Below are 23,265 nucleotides of genomic sequence, written 5' to 3'. Positions count from 1 at the left end.
AAATGTGAGACTGAAGGAGGAGGTTTGATTTGTAATCTGGCATTTGGGTGCCATCTTTAAGAGTCTGTGCAGAAGCATAAATTGTTTTTGGTTGTTTTTAAAGATATATTTAACAGTTTATTTCGGTGCAGTAAGGATATAGCAGTTTTGAAAGACTTAAAATTGAAAGCGAAATTACATTTTAATCCTGACATATCTATCACATCTACTCTGGAGCTATACGTGTCGCTCATTAGTTTAATGCAGGGGTCACCAACCTTTTTGAAGTTGGGAGCTACTTCAAGGGCACCGAATAATGCAAAGGGCGACCACTTTGATAATACACTTCTGAAATAACAAAGTTACACAGTGTACCTTTAATTTTATATTTTTATTAATGATATTCTATGTGAAGACACTGAACATTAATGTTAGTGGGAAGTCTGGCATTGCATACTCTTCACCAGTGTACTGTAAACTATTTTTAGAACTGGCCTATGGCCGACTGATGTGGTCGCTGCGGGCGAGTGATGTGGTCGCCGCGAGCGACCTGGTGCCCGCGGGCACCAGGTTGGTGACCCCTGGTTTAATGTAACTTAGCGCTTTGTGCATGAATAAAATTTGCATGAACAGACCCTCATCATGGAAAATGCTAGAAGAAATACATAAAAGCGACGAAAGAAAAACGAAAGAGAGACTGAGAAAGTGTGTGGCGAAATATATTTGACGCCATTCCAATCCGACACTGAGGAGGAAGACTTCGATGGTTTCAGTGCAAAGGAGGAAGATGAAGACGGCTCAGTGACTTTTACTGGTATGTATTTTTTAATTAGCCCTGTTAGTGCTGTGCTACCGTGTTGCTGCTGTATTACTGCTGCGTCTCAATGACTTTTACGGGTATGTTTTCTGATCCAGCCCTGTTAGTGCTGTGTTAGTACCGTGTTGCTGCTGTGTTACTGCCGCGTCACAGGCATCGTTTGAAACGAAAAGTTAAGGTATGTTATTAAAACTTTCAAAACTCTTTCTGTGTACCGTCTTTCTTTGTAAATATTTTATGTTTCAATGTGAGCACGTGCAGCTTATACTAGTACAGTGCAGCTTATATATATTTTCCCTTAATTTTTGCTGGTGCGGCTTATAATTAGGTGCAGTTTATAGTCCAGAAGTTGTAGTTGTATCAGATGAATTGCGTCCAAGGTGCTGTATTATTCTTGGGCTTGTTTACAAAACGTGTTCATAAAATTGTGAGGGTATTTATTTTGTTACGTGTTATGTATATATAGACAAGTCTTCTGCCGTTGACGTCTTTTAATCAATCAAAAACTTTGCGGCGCACGTAAACGCCACCTTGGCTAAAAAACTACAAATATGTCCGACCGGAAGTGTGAAGTATCTCATTTGCATTTAAAGAGACCGCAACAAAACGGTTTGCTCTGAGCCGCACCTCAGAACAAGTATAAAAGAGGGACCTGTGGTGCTATCAAAATGAGGAATTCAGACAAAAACATTGTTGTTCCACTTTACATAAACCCCAACTGAAAGATTAAAACTTAAAATGGAAGAATTCATAAACATGATACATAAGCTTTAATATGAAATTTAAGCTTGAACGGTTTAAGACAAAGCTGATTTATCTGCCTGGAACCATGACCTAAACTTTTCTAGAAATGGCAAAAGATTTTGTTCTTTTTGCCATCCAAGTAATGAGAAGTTATTTTATGCCTGCGACTATATTCGTTATTCACCAATAGGTGCATACAAACAAATATATAACCAAATAATACTATAGAAACTTGTGGTGTGGAATCACAAAGTGATACACATACAATAAAATTAGAAAGACACAGATCAACAAAAGGAGATGAACAGATCCATTGATGTGTTGTGTATAGTAATCCTGTCATCTAATTGTAATATTCTTTGTTTTTCCAGTTGACCAGTTTTCTTGGCGATAGTTAGAACCACAAACGATTTTGATTTCTTTTGAGTTTGTGTTGTTCAGGTCTTCTACATTTTGCAGACTGTGGGGGATATTCTGGTGAAGGAACCGGGATGGGCTGAACTGGTGGGCAGAGCCAAAGTGCGTAAGGAAATGGTCCCCAACCCTTTTATAGCACCACGGACCGGATTACTGTCAGACAATATTTTCATGGATCGGTGTTTGATGACATGATTTTTGCGAAAAAGAACTTCTAAATACTATTCTAGTAAATCAAAATCAAATGTCGAAATCCTCAATATCCATCCATCCATCCATATAATAAAATATAATAAAATCATCATCTTGACTGACCACACATTGTTTATGGATATTTTCTTCGCAAGAATTCTCCGTGTTTGAACTACAATCCCATTTCCGCAAAAAAGACCAACCACAATTTTAAATCCTCTGATCATGTGGTTTTTATCCAGTTATGTTTTCTGACTAGGAGAGAAATTGAAGTGTTTTTATTGATGTCTTGGCAGTCTGCTCGATGTCACCAGGGGTGATAGTTTTGGGTTGAATGGATCTAATTGGTAAGGTATTGTAACTAACTGGCTAAGTAGTAATGATAGAAAATTGAGCATCTGACCTTGTGTTTTTGATTTTCACATGTGGCTAATATTGTGGTTAGTTTTACCCTAGAAGTTTCGTTTTTCCAGTAGAATGATATTGTCGTGTCCAGTGTATTAAACAATTTTAATGTAGGTTGGATGGGAATCGTTGTAAACCGTCAGGTTTTGGCATTATCATTTTAATTGTGGTGAGATTGGTAGTGTCATCCATTGGTTTAGTTGTGTAGTTTTTAAAAGTGGTATGAAGTTCAGGTTTAACAAGTCAACATCCGGGTGGAGAATTTCATGTTCCGTTGTGCTCGTCTGCTGCTGTGGGGCAGAACACGGTCTCTTACGGGGTGGAGCCAGCTATTTAGTCTTTATTTTGTATTTTAGCAGTTAACACAGAATTGGAGAACCTTTATTTATTCCTACAGAAGTGCTGATATTTGGTAAAATTCTTGCCAACTAAGATTCACGGTGTGATACTGCTACCAGTACTTGGTCCAACTAGGTTTTTTTTCTGCTTGCCTCTGAACGAAGGCAGCCGCTTCTTACTTTCGTCCTGCTCCCTTCCACCCCATCGTCCCTACTTGTCGAGTTGATCTGTGTCTCCGTTTCAACTTACCGTAAATTCCGGACTATAAGCCGCGACTTTTTTCCAAAGTTTTGAACCCTGCGGCTTATAGTCAGGTGCGGCTTATATAAGGATTTTTTCGTGATTTTTGTGATGACTTGATCACTTGAAGATTCAAGATTCAAGAGTTTTTTATCCGCCATGTTTGAGCGTGCAAAACAAGGAATTTGACTTCGGTAAAACACACCCTCTGTTCAACATTTAAGTGACTAACAACACTCAGGACATGTGAAAAATGGCAAAAAATAAAATAAAATTCACTTTTATACACTGCGGTATCTTGAAGAAAAAAACAACAACAAAAATACTATTTTGAAACACTACTATGGCTGCTGCATATTCTGGCTGTGTTGCTTGTGACTATTATGAGCTTTAGTAGGAATGTACGCTAGGTGACCTGCGTCAAAGGGCTCTAAACCCTTTCTCATACTCTGCCATGATACTCAGAGATTACACAAAGCAGTGGCGCTGTTTGGACCATCTGCATTGTATTAAAACCCAATCAATCAGCATTTACGGTAAAATCCGGACTATAAGCCGCGACTTTTTTCCAAAGTTTTGAACCCTGCAGCTTATAGTCAGGTGCGGCTTATATAAGGATTTTTTCGTGATTTTTGTGATGACTTGATCACTTGAAGATTCAAGATTCAAGAGTTTTTTATTCGCCATGTTTGAGCGTGCCAAACAAGGAACTTGACTTCGGTAAAACACACCCTCTGTTCAACATTTAAGTGACTAACAACACTCAGGACATGTGAAAAATGGCAAAAAATAAAATAAAATAAAATTCACTTTTGTACACTGCGGTATCTTGAAGAAAAAAACAACAACAAAAATACTATTTTGAAACACTACTATGGCTGCTGCTTATTCTGGCTGTGTTGCTTGTGACTATTATGAGCTTTAGTAGGAATGTACGCTAGGTGACCTGCGTCAAAGGGCTCGAAACCCTTTCTCTTACTCTGCCATGATACTCAGAGATTACACAAAGCAGTGGCGCTGTTTGGACCATCTGCATTGTATTAAAACCCAATCAATCAGCATTTACGGTAAAATCCGGACTATAAGCCGCGACTTTTTTCCAAAGTTTTGAACCCTGCGGCTTATAGTCAGGTGCGGCTTATATAAGGATTTTTTCGTCATTTTTGTGATGACTCGATCACTTGAAGATTCAAGATTCAAGAGTTTTTTATTCGCTATGTTTGAGCGTGCCAAACAAGGAATTTGACTTCGGTAAAACACACCCTCTGTTCAACATTTAGGTGACTAACAACACTCAGGACATGTGAAAAATGGCAAAAAATAAAATAAAATTCACTTTTATACACTGCGGTATCTTGAAGAAAAAAACAACAACAAAAATACTATTTTGAAACACTACTATGGCTGCTGCTTATTCTGGCTGTGTTGCTTGTGACTATTATGAGTTTTAGTAGGAATGTACGCTAGGTGACCTGCGTCAAAGGGCTCTAAACCCTCTTACTCTGCCATGTGACTCAGAGATTACACAAAGCAGTGGCGCTGTTTGGACCATCTGCATTGTATTAAAACCCAATCAATCAGCATTTAAATTAAATTCTTCTGACATTTTGCTCACCAAAAACAAGTTGTAATGAACGTGAATTTTTAATGCATTTTATTCAGGTTACTTTGAACCCCGAGGCTTAAATGGCGGCGTGGCGTATTTATGGATTTTTACGGCCTCCAGGGGGCGCTCTAGCAGGATTGCTTCTTATTATTATTATTTCTTCTTCGTCTGTCTCGCTGACAGACGAAGAAGAAATAATGCGCCGAAGAAGACGTGCTAGTTTGTGTTTTGAACATTTCGCGCATCATGCACACACCCTCATGGAAAACACGAAGAAATGCATTTGATGCAGCTTTTAAGTTAAAAGCAATCGATTTGGCTGTCAAAGAGGGAAATAGAGCTTAAATGGCGGCGTGGCGTATTTATGGATTTTTACGGCCTCCGGGGCGCTCTAGCAGGAAGCAAGAGCGAGACAGACGAAGAAGAGATAATGCGCCGAAGAAGACGTGCTAGTTTGTCAAGACGGTTGGGTCACCCTTTTCTTTATTTCGTGGTCCCGTCCGTCTACGGGAGCTATACGTGTCGCTCGCTAGTTTAATGTAATTTAGCGCTTCGTGCATGAATAAAATTAACATGAACAGACCCTCATCATACTCGAAGAAATGCATAAAAGCGACGACGAAAGAGAGACTGAGAAAGTGTGAGGCTGTAGTGGGTTGACATAATTCATCCAGAACCTAAATTCACGTTACCTAGTTCCGGTGGGACAGTTTACCCGTGTGGGACTTTCCTGTTTAGTGGAGTGTGTGTTAGGATCTCAAAGGGAAAAGAGTCTGCTTGTTGTTGCACACCACAAGGCGAAGGATATCTAACGCTATTCCAATCGGACGCTGAGGAGGAACGCTTCGATGGTTTCAGTGCACTGGAGGAAGATGAAGACGATGAAGCTCTTTTTTGACTTTTACTGGTATGTTTTTTAACGAGCCCTGTTGGTGCTGTGTTACCGCCGCGTCTGAGTGACTTTTACCGTAAATTCCGGACTATAAGCCGCGACTTTTTTCCAAAGTTTTGAACCCTGCGGCTTATAGTCAGGTGCGGCTTATATAAGGATTTTTTCGTGATTTTTGTGATGACTTGATCACTTGAAGATTCAAGATTCAAGAGTTTTTTATCCGCCATGTTTGAGCGTGCAAAACAAGGAATTTGACTTCGGTAAAACACACCTTCTGTTCAACATTTAAGTGACTAACAACACTCAGGACATGTGAAAAATGGCAAAAAATAAAATAAAATTCACTTTTGTACACTGCAGTATCTTGAAGAAAAAAACAACAACAAAAATACTATTTTGAAACACTACTATGGCTGCTGCATATTCTGGCTGTGTTGCTTGTGACTATTATGAGCTTTAGTAGGAATGTACGCTAGGTGACCTGCGTCAAAGGGCTCGAAACCCTTTCTCATACTCTGCCATGATACTCAGAGATTACACAAAGCAGTGGCGCTGTTTGGACCATCTGCATTGTATTAAAACCCAATCAATCAGCATTTACGGTAAAATCCGGACTATAAGCCGCGACTTTTTTCCAAAGTTTTGAACCCTGCAGCTTATAGTCAGGTGCGGCTTATATAAGGATTTTTTCGTGATTTTTGTGATGACTTGATCACTTGAAGATTCAAGATTCAAGAGTTTTTTATTCGCCATGTTTGAGCGTGCCAAACAAGGAACTTGACTTCGGTAAAACACACCCTCTGTTCAACATTTAAGTGACTAACAACACTCAGGACATGTGAAAAATGGCAAAAAATAAAATAAAATAAAATTCACTTTTGTACACTGCGGTATCTTGAAGAAAAAAACAACAACAAAAATACTATTTTGAAACACTACTATGGCTGCTGCTTATTCTGGCTGTGTTGCTTGTGACTATTATGAGCTTTAGTAGGAATGTACGCTAGGTGACCTGCGTCAAAGGGCTCGAAACCCTTTCTCTTACTCTGCCATGATACTCAGAGATTACACAAAGCAGTGGCGCTGTTTGGACCATCTGCATTGTATTAAAACCCAATCAATCAGCATTTACGGTAAAATCCGGACTATAAGCCGCGACTTTTTTCCAAAGTTTTGAACCCTGCGGCTTATAGTCAGGTGCGGCTTATATAAGGATTTTTTCGTCATTTTTGTGATGACTCGATCACTTGAAGATTCAAGATTCAAGAGTTTTTTATTCGCTATGTTTGAGCGTGCCAAACAAGGAATTTGACTTCGGTAAAACACACCCTCTGTTCAACATTTAGGTGACTAACAACACTCAGGACATGTGAAAAATGGCAAAAAATAAAATAAAATTCACTTTTATACACTGCGGTATCTTGAAGAAAAAAACAACAACAAAAATACTATTTTGAAACACTACTATGGCTGCTGCTTATTCTGGCTGTGTTGCTTGTGACTATTATGAGTTTTAGTAGGAATGTACGCTAGGTGACCTGCGTCAAAGGGCTCTAAACCCTCTTACTCTGCCATGTGACTCAGAGATTACACAAAGCAGTGGCGCTGTTTGGACCATCTGCATTGTATTAAAACCCAATCAATCAGCATTTAAATTAAATTCTTCTGACATTTTGCTCACCAAAAACAAGTTGTAATGAACGTGAATTTTTAATGCATTTTATTCAGGTTACTTTGAACCCCGAGGCTTAAATGGCGGCGTGGCGTATTTATGGATTTTTACGGCCTCCAGGGGGCGCTCTAGCAGGATTGCTTCTTATTATTATTATTTCTTCTTCGTCTGTCTCGCTGACAGACGAAGAAGAAATAATGCGCCGAAGAAGACGTGCTAGTTTGTGTTTTGAACATTTCGCGCATCATGCACACACCCTCATGGAAAACACGAAGAAATGCATTTGATGCAGCTTTTAAGTTAAAAGCAATCGATTTGGCTGTCAAAGAGGGAAATAGAGCTTAAATGGCGGCGTGGCGTATTTATGGATTTTTACGGCCTCCGGGGCGCTCTAGCAGGAAGCAAGAGCGAGACAGACGAAGAAGAGATAATGCGCCGAAGAAGACGTGCTAGTTTGTCAAGACGGTTGGGTCACCCTTTTCTTTATTTCGTGGTCCCGTCCGTCTACGGGAGCTATACGTGTCGCTCGCTAGTTTAATGTAATTTAGCGCTTCGTGCATGAATAAAATTAACATGAACAGACCCTCATCATACTCGAAGAAATGCATAAAAGCGACGACGAAAGAGAGACTGAGAAAGTGTGAGGCTGTAGTGGGTTGACATAATTCATCCAGAACCTAAATTCACGTTACCTAGTTCCGGTGGGACAGTTTACCCGTGTGGGACTTTCCTGTTTAGTGGAGTGTGTGTTAGGATCTCAAAGGGAAAAGAGTCTGCTTGTTGTTGCACACCACAAGGCGAAGGATATCTAACGCTATTCCAATCGGACGCTGAGGAGGAACGCTTCGATGGTTTCAGTGCACTGGAGGAAGATGAAGACGATGAAGCTCTTTTTTGACTTTTACTGGTATGTTTTTTAACGAGCCCTGTTGGTGCTGTGTTACCGCCGCGTCTGAGTGACTTTTACCGGGTATGTTTTTTTTAATCCAGCCCTATTAGTCTTGTGTTACTTCCGTGTTGCTGCGGTATTACTGCCGCGGCACTGGCAGTGTTTGGAAAGAAATGTTAAGGTATGTTATTAAAACTTTAAAAAAGCTTTCTGTGTCCAGTCTTTCTTTGTTAATAACTCGCGTGCACACTTCCGTGTTGCTGCGGTACTACTGCTGCGTCACAGGCAATGTTTAGAAAGACATGTTAAAGTATGTTATTAAAACTTTAAAAAGGCTTTCTGTGAACTGTCTTTCTTTGTAAAAGAACGCGTGTGCACGTGCGGTTTATAGTCCGGTGCGGCTTATATAAGAATAAAACTAAAATATCCCCCAATTTTAGCTGGTGCGGTTTATAATCCGGTGCGGCTAATTTGTCCAGATTTTACGGTAAATTAAATTCTTCTGACATTTTGCTCACCAAAAACAAGTAATGAACGTGAACTTTTAATGCATTTTATTCAGAAGGTTACTTTGAACCCCGAGGCTTAAATGGCGGCGTGGCGTATTCCTGGATTTTTACGGCCTCCAGGGGGCGCTCTAGCAGGATTGCGTCTTATTATTATTATTATTTCTTCTTCGTCTGTCTCGTGCGTATTATACATGGGTACAGGCTTTTTTCCACCATCGACATGCCATTTTTAGGGTGCGTATTATACATGGGGGCGCATTATACATGGAAAAAAACGGTAGTCAGAAGGACTCTTGACTCCATCGACAAAAAAACTTTCAACAAAACCTGCAGACAATGGGGACACTTCTTGCCCCTCTGGGAACATTTGCTGCTGGGTACACCTTAGATTTCTGGAAGTGGAAGATGGTGTGCCTATGAATACTGTCCATAGAGCAGTGGTTCTTAACCTTTTTCCTTGTTCGCAGCCCATTCAATTCACCGACCAGTTCTCGCACCCCTAACCCTAAATAATTATTATAATAATTGGTTTACTTTACAGCTAGCTATAAAGCTTAATTAGCATTATCCATAATGCCAATTAACACGATGACTTCTTGATTTCCAGAATTTTTCACTTTTTTCTGTTATCCCCGGAAAATTGTAAATTTCCCCCAGGGTATCCTCGCACCCCCTAGGAAGCATTCTCGCACCCCTAGTAGTAACCCCCAGTTAAGAACCACTGCCATAGAGGATGTAGAGGCAGTCCATATTGTCGGACTTCTGATAACAGACTGCCTGCTGTTTTGAGGAGGAGGTTTCTTGATCTCTCACAAAATTTAGCCGACTGGGGCAGCTTCGTTGGATTGGAACAAGATGCCAGTCCTTCTGGATTGCGAAGAGCACTCCAACTCATTTGATGAGTGAACTTAATCTCAGAGTAGATGCGATTTTTAGGGCTCTTTTGCAAAATGGAAACAACCGTGAAGATGTTGGAGTCTCGCCTTGACAGATCGATTGATGATTTGACAAACTGATTGTGCCAGAGTGAGTCACAGGCTACAGACTTTCAAGTCTAACCAAATTCTTGTCAGCCTGCTTCCAACAAACATCTGTTAACCAGCTCAGTGGCCTAGTGGTAGAGTGTCTCCCCTGAGACTGGAAGGTTGTGGGTTCAAACCCCGGCCGGGTCATACCAAAGACTATAGTCTATAGCACCCATTGCCTCCCTGCTTGGCACTCAGCATTAAGGGTTGGAATTGGGGGTTAGATCACCAAATGGTTCCCGAGCGCGACACCGCTGCTGCTCACTGCTCCCCTCTCCCCCAGGGGATGGATCAAAATCACATGGGGATGGGTTAAATGCAGAGGACAAATTTCACCACACCCAGATGTGTGTGAGACGATCATTGGGACTTTAATTTTAACTGTCCCTATACCCTGGATGAAGAATAGTATCCCGGTAAACCCTTATACCCCTCCCTTCCATGGGTCTCAGACTGGTATACCAAGGACATCTCCATAACATTGAGACGTTAAGACTGGCAAAGAAGCTGTGGACACTGATACACACAGAGGTACACACGGAGGCACATATGGAGGTGCACACATGCACATGAAAAAACACAAAGCCTCTTCGTCACCACCTTTGTTGGACTCCTATTTTTCCCCAAAACAAAATCTGTGCTCCGGGTGCACTCGCATGGACTCAGCTGCTGGTCAGTTTTTGTCACGCTCCCCATCTACCCCATTCCAGCTTTGCCACTTCACTCTATGTAAAGTCTTGCTGTTGGACTTGTGCTTTAATGTATGGTGTTTATGATGAGGTGTTTTTTTCTGGAATCAAATTATCCTCCACCAAGGAGTAAACAGGCCCCTCCTCCTCTTCCTTCGTGTCTCTCCTTCCAAGATCTTGCAATATTCAATGACAATGATTCATTCTTTCATCCATCTATCTAACACTGTATGTTTAGCATCAAAACTAAAGGGCATTTATTCTTCCACAGACAAACATAGCAAACCCACCTTGGTCAGTCCTGGTGGCTGGCTTCCAGTTCTCTGCACTGATAACAGGCAAACACACCTGCCCCTTCTCATCAATGTTGGGGTGATAGATCTTTGTTTTGAAGGTGATCTTGGGAGGCTTGAAAGGGTACTCAGTAGGGAAAATAATCTCAATCCTGAATGCGCCTTTGTCATAGGGAGGGTTATCCTACATAGAGAGAGGAAATTGATAAGTGAGGTCCCAAAGATGCAGTTACAGTCACAGATTAAAAATTAAAAAAAGGTTGCTTACAGGAACAATGAGCCCTTGCCATGACAACAGGTTTGATTCATCAACTTGAATGTTTCTGAAATTTTTCATTCCAGATTTGCGAATCTCGTCAAGTTCCTGGGTAGAAAAAACAACTGAGTACATAAGAAGTGATAGAAGACAATAATGAAGGAGAAAGAAGACTTTCAAGTAAAACGTTTGGTAGGGCTGTAACAAAGAAATCGTTTTAGGATTGATTATCCCATCGATTGATTATTCAATCTAAATCAGGAACCCTCTACCACCATATAACCCTCGGATGTTTTTATTTTTACTGGGGAAAAGACATCTCAACACAACACTTGAGTTTATTTCCCCCCTTTTCCCCTCAATACGGCCCCCAGGTGTCCATAACAAAAAACTGTTGAACATTAACTAAAAGAATAAAGGCCTGTTGTTAAATAAAGCAATTAAGTAAACAAATAACTAGTGGGAGTCATTTTTACTCAGAGTTGTACAATTGCAGTGTAGAAGGGTGTTTTTTATCTTGTGTTGTGAAAAAAAAATTGCGATTTATAGTCCGGAAAGTACGGTATAGACATATATATTAGGGGTGTAAATCGCGGGTTTTGTCACGATATCATATCGATACAAAGAACCACGATACGATATTTGCCGATATCTTAAAGCTTGCTGTGATTCCTTCACGATACATCGCGATATAGTGCTCTACGATCGATATAGAACAATATCCTGATTTATAACAATTCATACGCAGAATCAACAAGGTACTGCAAACTCTTTATTTAGGAAATTACAAAGTGCTTCCCAAACGAATGAGTTGAAGCCCAAAGGGGAGCAAATTTCCTCGTCTTCTTGGACACTAGCCATGGCACCAGCCCAGGAGCCGCGTAGTTGTCGGCTCCCCTTTCACGTGCCTGCTCTGCTCACAACACAACACGCCGCGCACTGCTCCCGGAAAGAGGAAGCAAGCAACAATGAACTGGATTTCAAAATAAAGTCACGTCTAATGTCCGAGGTCAAAAACGGGCGATATAGATCGCTGTTTACGTTTAGCATCGATGCCAATAAATCGTAGAGCATTATATCGATTAATTGATGTGTATCGGTGAATCGTTACACCCCTAGTATCAATGAATCGTTACACCCCTAATATATATGCATGTATATCGGGGGAGAATAAAGATGACTATAAAGATGCACATCTGTTGAAGCACTACATGTACAGTTGAAGCATTACATAAACCGATAACTTTAAATGTTCATTATCACTGCCACTGAGCATAGGGTGCTGTTAAATTAGTTTTACAGTTACTTACACTGCAGTGCTTGTTATTCCCCTTTGCTGCAATAAACTAGTTGTTAAAAATGAATATATTTTATCTTTCACATCTTTACTTCAGTCAAATTACATACAAACATATTGCTCAGTGTTGATAAATATCGGCATTAGTAAGGAGTATCAGTACCGGTATTGACATCGCTAAATTCCTAACAATATGCATCCCTAGCCACAATTGATAAATTATATGTTTGTGCAAAGCAAACAGCATTAGGACCCCCTAAAATGGCATAGACAGAGACATTCTTACGAGGCAGCATTCAAGCTTTCTGGGAAGCAGGAAGAGCGACGTGACTCGGACAATGACGAGACAATGACGAGACGGAATTTAGCAAGTTTAATGGGGAACTTGCCCGACTGTTTAATTTGGGTACAGAAAAGGAGTACTTGGACGGATTTGCATATGAATATCGATCAACAATAATGTGTACATGCTTAAACAGTCGAACGAACACCAGACTCTCAAACAGCTTCATACTCCAAGCAGTCAGGATCCTGAACTTGCTTCCCCGTTCTGCGTAGCGTCCTGTACTTTTACTGTCTGTATGCACACTGGCTTTTATTCGTTGTGTTATCTATTTATTTATTATTTATTGTTACTCTTATTTATTGTTTGTGCCTGATTGTTTTTTATATTGCGTTGTTTACTTGTGTGTCTATCGTGTAATATGTCTTTTCACCGTGGGATAGGGAAAACGTAATTTCAATGTCTTTGTGTGTCTCGGCATGTGAAGATGTTGACAATAAAGCAGACTTTGACTGAAGTACAACCAAACTCACCATCTTGCTCCCGTTACATTTTTGTTTTTTTACCTTAAGTGATGCCATGCATGAACCCTATAATGCGGTGTGCCCTGTGTGTGGATTAAGTACAGAATAGCCCCCGCAACAGAGTCTGCGCCTTTTAACCTGGCACGCCTTATGGTGCGGAAAATACGATAGTTTGTCCAATTGGAGTGTCCATAACGCGACGTCATTGCACGTCCTCCACTATGCTCAGATTTTGAATACCGTATTTTCACGACCAAAAGGCGCACCGTACTAAATGGCGCAGTCTCAGTTATGTGTGCCATTATTGTATTTAACACACACATAGAGCGCACTGCATCATAGGGTTCAGGTTTTATATATGCAATGCACTTTAACGTTTCTCATGGTGCTCTCTACTATGTCCGCCTTACAACAACACACGCACAAGGCGCACTGAGAATCCACGCCCACACTTCCCCCTTTAACGTTCTCATGGTGCTCTTTACTAAAGCCGCCTTACAACAACAACATCAACACACATAGGGCGCACTGCATAATGGGGTGTGCCGCACAGTTTGAAGAAAATCTAAGACTTTTATCCGCGCCCTATAATTTTGAAAATACGGTACGTTTTGCATTTTTTATTTCACGATATCATGACTGCGATTGGTCTCAGAAATAATTGCCAGAGGAGCCTTCAACTGCACTCAGAGACTGCTTTGAAATCAACAAAGTGGGAGATATTCAATGCTGCCTACAATGGCCATTACTGACATTGAGATATACGCAGACACTGACCTCCATCACAAAATGCATTGATGTGACTGACACAAAAACCAGGCAAACTGCAAACTGTGGCTAAGAGGTGATGTCCGCCGGCTGCTGAGGGCAAGAGATGAAACCTCCAGAGCAGGGGATGAATAGGGCTTGACAACAGCGAGAGCCGACCTGTCTAGTGGCATCAAGGAAGCAAAACCTGGACTCAGTTATCGGCCCACTTCAAGGACAGCGGAGATGCACAGACCCTATGGCGGGACATTTGGGCCATCACGGACTACAAGCCTAAGACACAAAGCTGTGAGAGAAAAATCTCTCTGATGGACAGCTTTTTTGCACACTTTGAAGCACTAAACCTTCCCCCTCTCAAGGCTGTGGGCTCAGTCCTCCGCTCTTTGCCCAACTGACGGATGACTGCACAATAACCCACCACACCAACTACATTGTGACGTTTGTGAACAATATAACTCCGGTGGGTCTTATCACCAAGGGTGATGAAGTTCACGAGAGGGAGGAAGTCAATCTTCTGCCCAAATGGTGCAGTGACAAAAATCTTCTTTGTCAGCAAGACAAACAAGATTGTTATGGATTTCAGCAGGAACCACACCGAACACCCACCACTGACCATCGATAGTGCTACTGTGGAGAGGGTGAGCAGCATCAAGTTCCTGGGGGTGCATAAAAGTGAGGACCTCTCCAGGACCACCAACACCATGGCACTTGCGAAAAAAGTCTAGCAACGTTTCTACTTCCTGCGCATACTCAAGAACTCAAGTGCCCCAGCACCCATCATGGGCACTTTCTGCAGGGCCGCCATCGGAAGCATCCTGACCAGCTGCATCACAGTGTGGGGCGGAAGCTGCACGAACTATAACAGGAAAGCCCTGCAGCACATCATAAACACAGCTGCCAAGATCATTGGTGCCCCACTCCAGCACCTCATACATCACCAGGCTCACCCGCAAAGCCATCACTATTGAGGGGGATGCAAGCCATCAAGCCCACAACTTGTTCAGCCTCCTGCCTTCTGGAAAGCGGTATAGGAGCCTCCGTTCCTGCACCACCAAACTCACAAACAGCTTTGTCCACCAGACTGTGAGGATGCTGAACTCTCTCCCCTTAGCTCAATCAAGGCTGTCATGAAGCTGAGAAACTCACAGTCTTCACTCTTTTATTTTATTATAATATTTATCACTACATATCATGCGTGACACTTGGGATAGCCTGGCACGCATTATTTGCTTTTACATTGATTCCTATGGAAAACATTGCTTCTACTTACAAACCTTTCTACTTACAAACCCGATTCTTAAGTAGAGGTACCACTGTAAATGCATCCACAAAATGAAGTACCGAAATGCCGCGGTCCATCACCATCCCCTCACCCACCGGTGCCGAAAAATAAAACTGACAAAGAACTTTTTCATGATTAGTACTTCAAAATAATAGGATATACGTACTTTATCAAAAAATAAAATATTGAGCTTAAACATTTTTACATACTAAAAAAAAAAACTTCCCATGGGCTCACCACCTGTGGGAGGGGCCAAAGGGGTCGGGTGCAGTGTGAGCTGGGCGGCGGCCAAAGGCAGGGACCTTGGCGGTCTGATCCCCGGCTGCAGAAGCTGGCTCTTGGGACATGGAATGTCACCTCTCTGGCTGGAAAGGAGCCCGAGCTGGTGTGTGACGCAGAAAAGTTCCGACTAGATATAGTCGGACTTGCCTCCACGCACAGTTTGGGTTCCGGTTCAAGCCCTCTCGAGAGGGGCTGGACTCTCTTCCACTCTGGAGTTGCCCACGGTGAGAGGCGTCGAGCAGGTGTGGGTATACTTATTGCCCCCCGGCTGGGCGCCTGCACATTGGGGTTCACCCCGGTGAACGAGAGGGTAGCCTCCCTCCGCCTTCGGGTGGGGGGACGGGTCCTGACTGTTGTTTGTGTCTATGCACCAAACGGCAGTTCAGAGTACCCACCCTTTTTGGAGTCCCTGGAGGAGGTGCTGGAGAGCGCTCCTTCTGGGGACTCCATCGTTCTACTGGGTGACTTCAATGCTCACGTGGGCAATGACAGTGAGACCTGGAAGGGCGTGATTGGGAGGAACGGCCCCCCCGATCTGAACCCGAGCGGTGTTCTATTGTTGGACTTCTGTGCTCGACACGGATTTTCTATAATGAACACCATGTTCAAACATAAGGGTGTCCATGTGTGCACTTGGCACCAGGACACCCTAGGCCGCAGTTCGATGATCGACTTTGTAGTCGTGTCATCGGATTTGCGGCCGCATGTTTTGGACACTCGGGCGAAGAGAGGGGCGGAGCTGTCAACTGATCACCACCTGGTGGTGGGTTGGCTCCGATGGTGGGGGAAGATGCCGGTCCGACCTGGCAGACCCAAACGTTCTGTGAGGGTCTGCTGGGAACGTCTGGCGGAATCCCCTGTCAGGAAGAGCTTCAACTCCCACCTCCGGCAGAACTTTTCCCAGGTCCCGGGGGAGGCGGGGGACATTGAGTCCGAGTGGACCTTGTTCCGCGCCTCCATTGTTGAGGCGGCCGACCGGAGCTGCGGCCGTAAGGTCATTGGTGCCTGTCGTGGCGGCAATCCCCGAACCCGCTGGTGGACACCGGCGGTAAGGGATGCCGTCAAGCTGAAGAAGGAGTCCTATCGGGCCGTTTTGGCCTGCGGGACTCCCGAGGCAGCTGACAGGTACCGGATGGCCAAGCGGAACGCGGCTTCGGCGGTTGCTGAGGCAAAAACTCGGGCGTGGGAGGAGTTTGGCGAGGCCATGGAGAATGACTTCCGGACGGCTTCGAGGAAATTCTGGTCCACCATCCGGCGTCTCAGGAGGGGGAAGCAGTGCAACGTCAACACTGTTTACAGTGGAGATGGCGTGCTGCTGACCTCGACTAGGGACGTCGTGTGTCGGTGGGGAGAATACTTCGAAGACCTCCTCAATTCCACCGACACGCCTTCCATTGTGGAGGCAGGGCCTGGGGACTCTGAGGCGGACTCTCCAATCTCTGGGGTTGAAGTCACTGAGGTAGTTAAAAAACTCCTCGGTGGCAAGGCCCCGGGGGTGGATGAGATCCGCCCGGATTTCTTAAGGGCTCTGGATGTTGTGGGGCTGTCATGGCTGACACGTCTCTACAGCATCGCGTGGACATCGGGGACAGTGCCTCTGGATTGGCAGACTGGGGTGGTGGTTCCCCTCTTTAAGAAGGGGGACCGGAGGGTGTGTTCCAATTACAGGGGAATTACACTCCTCAGCCTCCCTGGGAAGGTCTATTCAGGGGTGCTGGAGAGGAGGGTCCGTCGGGAGGTCGAACCTCGGATTCAGGAGGAACAGTGTGGCTTTCGTCCTGGCCGTGGAACAGTGGACCAGCTCTTCACCCTCAGCAGGATCCTCGAGGGTGCATGGGAGTTCGCCCAACCAGTCCACATGTGTTTTGTGGACTTGGAGAAGGCATTCGACCGTGTCCCTCGGGAGGTTCTCTGGGGGGTGCTTCGGGAGTACGGGGTACCGAGCCAACTGATAAGGGCGGTTCGGTCCCTGTATCACCGATGCCAGAGTTTGGTCCGCATTTCCGGCAGTAAGTCGGATTCGTTCTCAGTGAGGGTTGGACTCCGCCAAGGCTGCCCTTTGTCACCGATTCTGTTCATAGTTTTTATGGACAGAATTTCTAGGCGCAGCCGAGGCGTTGAGGGTGTCCGGTTTGGGGACCTCAGCATCGCGTCTCTGCTTTTTGCAGACGACGTGGTGCTGTTGGCTTCTTCAGGCCGTGATCTCCAGCTCTCACTGGAGCGGTTCGCAGCCGAGTGTGAAGCGGTCGGGATGAGGGTCAGCACCTCCAAATCCGAGTCCATGGTCCTCGATCGGAAAAGGGTGGAATGCCCTCTCCAGGTCGGGGATGAGATCCTGCCCCAAGTGGAGGAGTTTAAGTATCTTGGGGTCTTGTTCACGAGTGAGGGGAGGATGGAGCGCGAGATCGACAGGCGGATCGGTGCAGCGTCGGCAGTAATGCGGACTTTGTACCGGTCCGTCGTGGTAAAGAGAGAGCTGAGCCAAAAGGCAAAGCTCTCAATTTACCGGTCGATTTACGCTCCTACCCTCACCTATGGTCACGAGCTATGGGTCGTGACCGAAAGAACGAGATCCCGGATACAAGCGGCCGAAATGAGTTTTCTCCGCAGGATGTCCGGGCTCTCCCTTAGAGATAGGGTGAGAAGTTCGGTCATCCGGGAGAGACTCGGAGTAGAGTCGCTGCTCCTCCACGTTGAGAGGAGCCAGATGAGGTGGCTCGGGCATCTCATCAGGATGCCTCCTGGACGCCTCCCTGGGGAGGTGTTCCGGGCATGTCCCACCGGTAGGAGACCCCGGGGACGACCCAGGACGCGCTGGAGAGACTATGTCTCTCAGCTGGCCTGGGAACGCCTTGGGATCCCCCGGGATGAGCTAGACGAAGTGGCTGGGGAGAGGGAAGTCTGGGAGTCCCTCCTGAAGCTGCTGCCCCCGCGACCCGACCCCGGATAAGCGGAAGAAGATGGATGGATGGATGGGATGGATGGATAAAAAAAAAAAAAAATCTGTATTCTGATATTTTTTTACATTTGTATGTCTTTACGTTTCAACGTCTTATTTAGTCTTGGTCGGGTGTCAACCATCTGTACCTTGGCCATGTCTCTGAGCACTCAACACCTGCTACTTCTGGGCAATCCATTCAAGTTGAAGTTCTGGAATATGGTAGCACTGAAGGATAGTGTGTTCCTGGTAGCTTGATGTTTCAGTCTTAATGTTTGAGTCTTCTCAAATCTTTGGCAGTTAATTTGCGTGTTTTTTCCTCAACATATTTCCTGTGACCCTATTGACTATTTGCAATGAAATGTTTGATGGTTCTGTGATCACGCCCCAACATCTTGGAAATTTCAAAAGTGATGCAACCCCTTGAAAGACTTTTTTAAAATTTTTGATTTTTTAGACTATTTTGGGGCTATTTGTCCTGAAGAAAACAAAGTGCCTAATAATTACATACCGTTTTTTTCCATGTATAATGCGCAAAATTTAACTACCGTATTTTCCGCCCTATAAGGCGCACCTAAAAACCTAAATTTTTATCAGCCTTATAGCCCGGTGCGCTTTATATATGGATCAAGTGATGAATTTGTTGATCCATACTGGTTGTACACAGTGCTCTGCCAAAATGTTTTAGTACGTTTTAGTACGACTAGTAAATTACAAGGTCGCATCACTTCCCAGCATTACGGTAACTGTAGTCAGGGGGCGTCACCGAATAGCTGTTGTACCCGCGAGGCTATTTCATTTCAAAATAGGCTGCTCCGTTAATGTTTCGAGTAAATCTACGGATCGATATGGAAAGGAAACATAGGTAAGTAGTACCAATGCGTTAGATCGAACTTTAGTCAGTTCTGATCATTTTATAGGAGATCGTTTGAGAGACGCGATTGTTTACACTTTGCTGAGGCTCATGGGAGATTGCGAGCCGAGGCTCATGTTTTTTTGCGGATGGCTAATGCTATAACGATAGCTGCTATACGCGCGAGGCTATTTCATGTCAAAATAGGCCGCTCTGTTCATGTTTCGAGTAAATCTACGGATCGATATGGAAGGGAAACATAGGTAAGTTGTACCAATGCGTTAGATCGAACTTTAGTCAGTTCTGATCATTTTATAGGAGCTCGTTTGAGAGACGCGATTGTTTGTTTACACTTTGCTGAGGCTCATGGGAGATTGCCAGCTGAGGGTCATTGGTTTTTGCGGATGGCTAATGCTATAACGATAGCTGCTATACGCGCGAGGCTATTTCATGTCAAAATAGGCTGCTCTGTTCATGTTTCGAGTAATTCTACGGATTGATATGGAAGGGAATCGTAGGTAAGTAGTACCAATGCGTTAGATCGAACTTTGGTCAGTTCTGATCATTTTATAGGAGCTCGTTTGAGAGACGCGATTGTTTGTTTACACTTTGCTGAGGCTCATGGGAGATTGCAAGCTGAGGGTCATTGGTTTTTGCGGATGCTAATGCTAACGATAGCTGCTATACGCGCGAGGCTATTTCATGTCAAAATAGGCTGCTCTGTTCATGTTTCGAGTAATTCTACGGATTGATATGGAAGGGAATCATAGGTAAGTAGTACCAATGCGTTAGATCGAACTTTAGTCAGTTCTGATCATTTTATAGGAGCTCGTTTGAGAGACGCGATTGTTTACACTTTGCTGAGGCTCATGGGAGATTGCGAGCTGAGGCTCTTAGGAAATTGCGGATGGCTAATGCTATAACGATAGCTGCTATACGCGCGAGGCTATTTCATGTCAAAATAGGCTGCTCTGTTAATGTTTCGAGTAATTCTACGGATCGATATGGAAGGGAAACATAGGTAAGTAGTACCAATGCGTTAGATCGAACTTTAGTCAGTTCTGATCATTTTATAGGAGCTCGTTTGAGAGACGCGATTGTTTACACTTTGCTGAGGCTCATGGGAGATTGCGAGCTGAGGCTCATAGGAAATCGCGGATGGCTAATGCTATAACGATAGCTGCTATACGCGCGAGGCTATTTCATGTCAAAATAGGCCGCGCTGTTAATGTTTCGAGTAAATCTACCGATTGATATGGAAGGGAAACATAGGTAAGTAGTACCAATGCGTTAGATTGAACTTTAGTCAGTTCCAATCATTTTATAGGAGATTGTTTGAGAAACGCGATTGTTTACAGAGGGCTCGTTGGTTATTGGCTAGTGGGTGCAGACCGCAACCCTAGTCAACCTCAGTTTGTTGCAGTAAAGCTTCTATTTTATGCGCCTTATAGGCCGGTGCGCCTTATATATGGACAAAGTTTTAAAATGGGCCGTTCATTGAAGGTGCGCCTTATACCCCGGTGCGTCTTATAGGGCGGAAAATACGGTAATTTATTGTCCTAAAATCTGGGGTGCGCATTATACATGGGTACAATTTTTTTTTTTTTTTTATCCGGATATCATACGGAGGCCGCCATTACAGATGCGCTTTCTTCTCTGCTGTTCACTTCAAACACGCTCCATACGAACACAATGCTCTCGTATCAGACGCTTGCTCGATCACCGGCTCGTTTGCTGTCACAATGTACCCTACACAAATCCGAAACATTTCTTCGTTATTGAGTTTGCTAGCGCATGCGCAGTGATACTGACCGGCAGAATAACATCCGGTTGTTCCCAAAGATAATCTTTTTTCTGAAATAATTTTATGTTTAGAGGCGGCTCGGAGGCGCACTGGGTAGCACGTCCGCCTCACAGTTAGGAGGGTGCGGGTTCGATTCCACCTCCGGCCCTCCCTGTGTGAAGTTTGCATGTTCTCCCCGGGCCCGCGTGGGTTTTCTCCGGGTACTCCGGTTTCCTCCCACAACCCAAAAACATGCTTGGTAGGCCGATTGAGCACTCCAAATTGTCCCTAGGTGTGAGTGCGAGTGCGTTTGGTTGTTTGTCTCTGTGTGCCCTGCAATTGGCTGGGCAGGGTGTCCCCCGCCTACTGCCCGATGACAGCTGGGATAGGCTCCAGCACGCCCGCGACCCCCGTGGGGACTACGCGGTACAGAAAATGGATGGATGGATTTTATGTTTACAGACTTAAGTAGGAGTCAAAATTTGGGTGCGTATTATACATGGGTACAGGCTATTTCCAGCATTAACATGCCATTTTTAGGGTGCGTATTATACATGGGCCGCATTCTACATGGAAAAAAACGATACATTAAATACAACCGATAGGTGTTGAACTTCTTTGGCCCAACCATCCCTCATTATATAAATACACATCACTTCATGTGCTTGTATCGAGTAAGCATTCAAGCTTCTACTGCATGAAGATGGAAAATATGCATAAAATTATCATATTGTCAAAATACACACGTTCAATAATTGTGCACACAGTGTATTGTTAAGCAGTACAGCTTTATGATCATTTTCATGGCCAAACGTGCATTTGTATAACGTATGAATGTTGGACACAGAATTGACTCATTTGGATGTGAAGAATTTCCTGCATTTATGAGTTTATATATAGGTAGGCAACGCCGGTCTTCGTCCTGCATGTTTTCTATATCTCCTTGTTGCAACACACCTGATTCAAATGGTCAGATAATTAGGAAGGTCTGCAGAAGCTGGATAACCATACTGATCATTTGAATAGTCAAATGGTCAGATAATTAGCAAGGTCTACAAAAGCTGGTTAACAATCCTGATCATTTGAATCAGGTGCATTTCAACAGGGAGACATAGAAAATATGCAGAACACCGGCCCTCGAGAACCTGAATTTTATACCCATGCTGTATATAGTAGTGTCATGTACATTAACTGTTTAGGCCTTTGCACTGCATGCCACATTCTTAACCTATTCGATCTCATCCATTGTTGATTTTAACAATCAATTTCCACCAGTACGGTCAAGCAAATATGTTAATTGCAAATGAGCCAGTAATGTTACTTTGAGTGTCACCGTAGGTGTGCGCGCATGCATGCATGTTTTGTCTGCTCCCAACTAGCAGTCAGCAAAGCGCTTGGCCCAATTGGACGTGTTGTGACTTTGCGCCACTGAAGTTTTAAAATAAGCCTTACAGACGTCTTTGCCATGTCAGTCAGCTTCCCACGGCTATTGGCAAAAAAGTTCCAAAAAGTTTCATTTGAAACTTTGCGAGAGATGCTTTTCAACAAGAAGGTGACAGCAAGTGCGCGCTTCGCTTCCTCTTGCACAGTGCACACAGGCATGTACTAGATGGAGGTGTGTGCCAGGCACTAAAGGGAGTTTCACACGTAGGTAGACAGGCGGCTTTAAGTGTATGTATGTATACTAGAGATGCACCGATCCGACTTTTTCAGTTTCGATACCGATACCGATGCCGTGACTTTGCGTATCGGTCGATACCGATCCGATATTATGGTTGACTTAACAAGCTACATAACTCTACATGTGGAACAGAAAAGACCAAAGGCAATGGCATCAGGCAGACTACACAGTTCTTTGCTCTAAATTAGGGGTGTCCAAACTAACGGTCCAGTTTTTATTGGCCCGCAGCAAATTCTGAAAACATAATTGAATATGGCCCGCACAAGAAGCTTGAGCTCAGCTTCTCAGTTTCCACACTAGATGGAGCCCGGCACACAAAGCGTTTAACGTCCCATTAACACCCCCCCCCGGAAGAGAAGCGAACACGCAGCGTTTGACATCCGATTAGCCCCCCCCCCCCCCATTCGGGAGAGAAGCGAACGCGCAGCCTTTGACGTCCCATTAGCAACCCGAAGAGAAGCGAACGCGCAGGGTTTGACGTCCGCTTAGCAACCCGGGGAAGAGGAGCGAACGTTCGCTCCATGTTTGCGTTTGTTTAGAAAACTTTCGTGGCGTGCGGCACACGTGCTGCTGACGTATGACGTAGCCCGCGTCCTAATAGATTAAGGAA

At 44.2% G+C, this 23,265-nt stretch overlaps 1 protein-coding gene across 5 annotated transcripts in view; it reads right to left on the bottom strand.

Moving 5' to 3' along the window:
* LOC133153764 (ubiquitin-conjugating enzyme E2 L3) overlaps positions 1–23,265 on the bottom strand; it is a 77,431-nt gene that overhangs the window by 52,606 nt on the left and 1,560 nt on the right. For all 5 annotated transcript variants that reach the window (XM_061277853.1, XM_061277854.1, XM_061277855.1 and 2 more), the window contains exons 2-3: positions 10,977–11,072; positions 10,706–10,892 (exon numbers count right to left, since the gene is read on the bottom strand). In XM_061277853.1, the coding sequence (XP_061133837.1) occupies positions 10,706–10,892; positions 10,977–11,072 (283 nt within the window). The remainder of the gene's footprint in view (positions 1–10,705; positions 10,893–10,976; positions 11,073–23,265) is intronic.

Source organism: Syngnathus typhle, linkage group LG5 (assembly GCF_033458585.1).
Source record: "Syngnathus typhle isolate RoL2023-S1 ecotype Sweden linkage group LG5, RoL_Styp_1.0, whole genome shotgun sequence".
Classification (NCBI taxonomy): domain Eukaryota; kingdom Metazoa; phylum Chordata; class Actinopteri; order Syngnathiformes; family Syngnathidae; genus Syngnathus; species Syngnathus typhle.
This window is presented reverse-complemented; position numbering and strand designations above follow the sequence as displayed.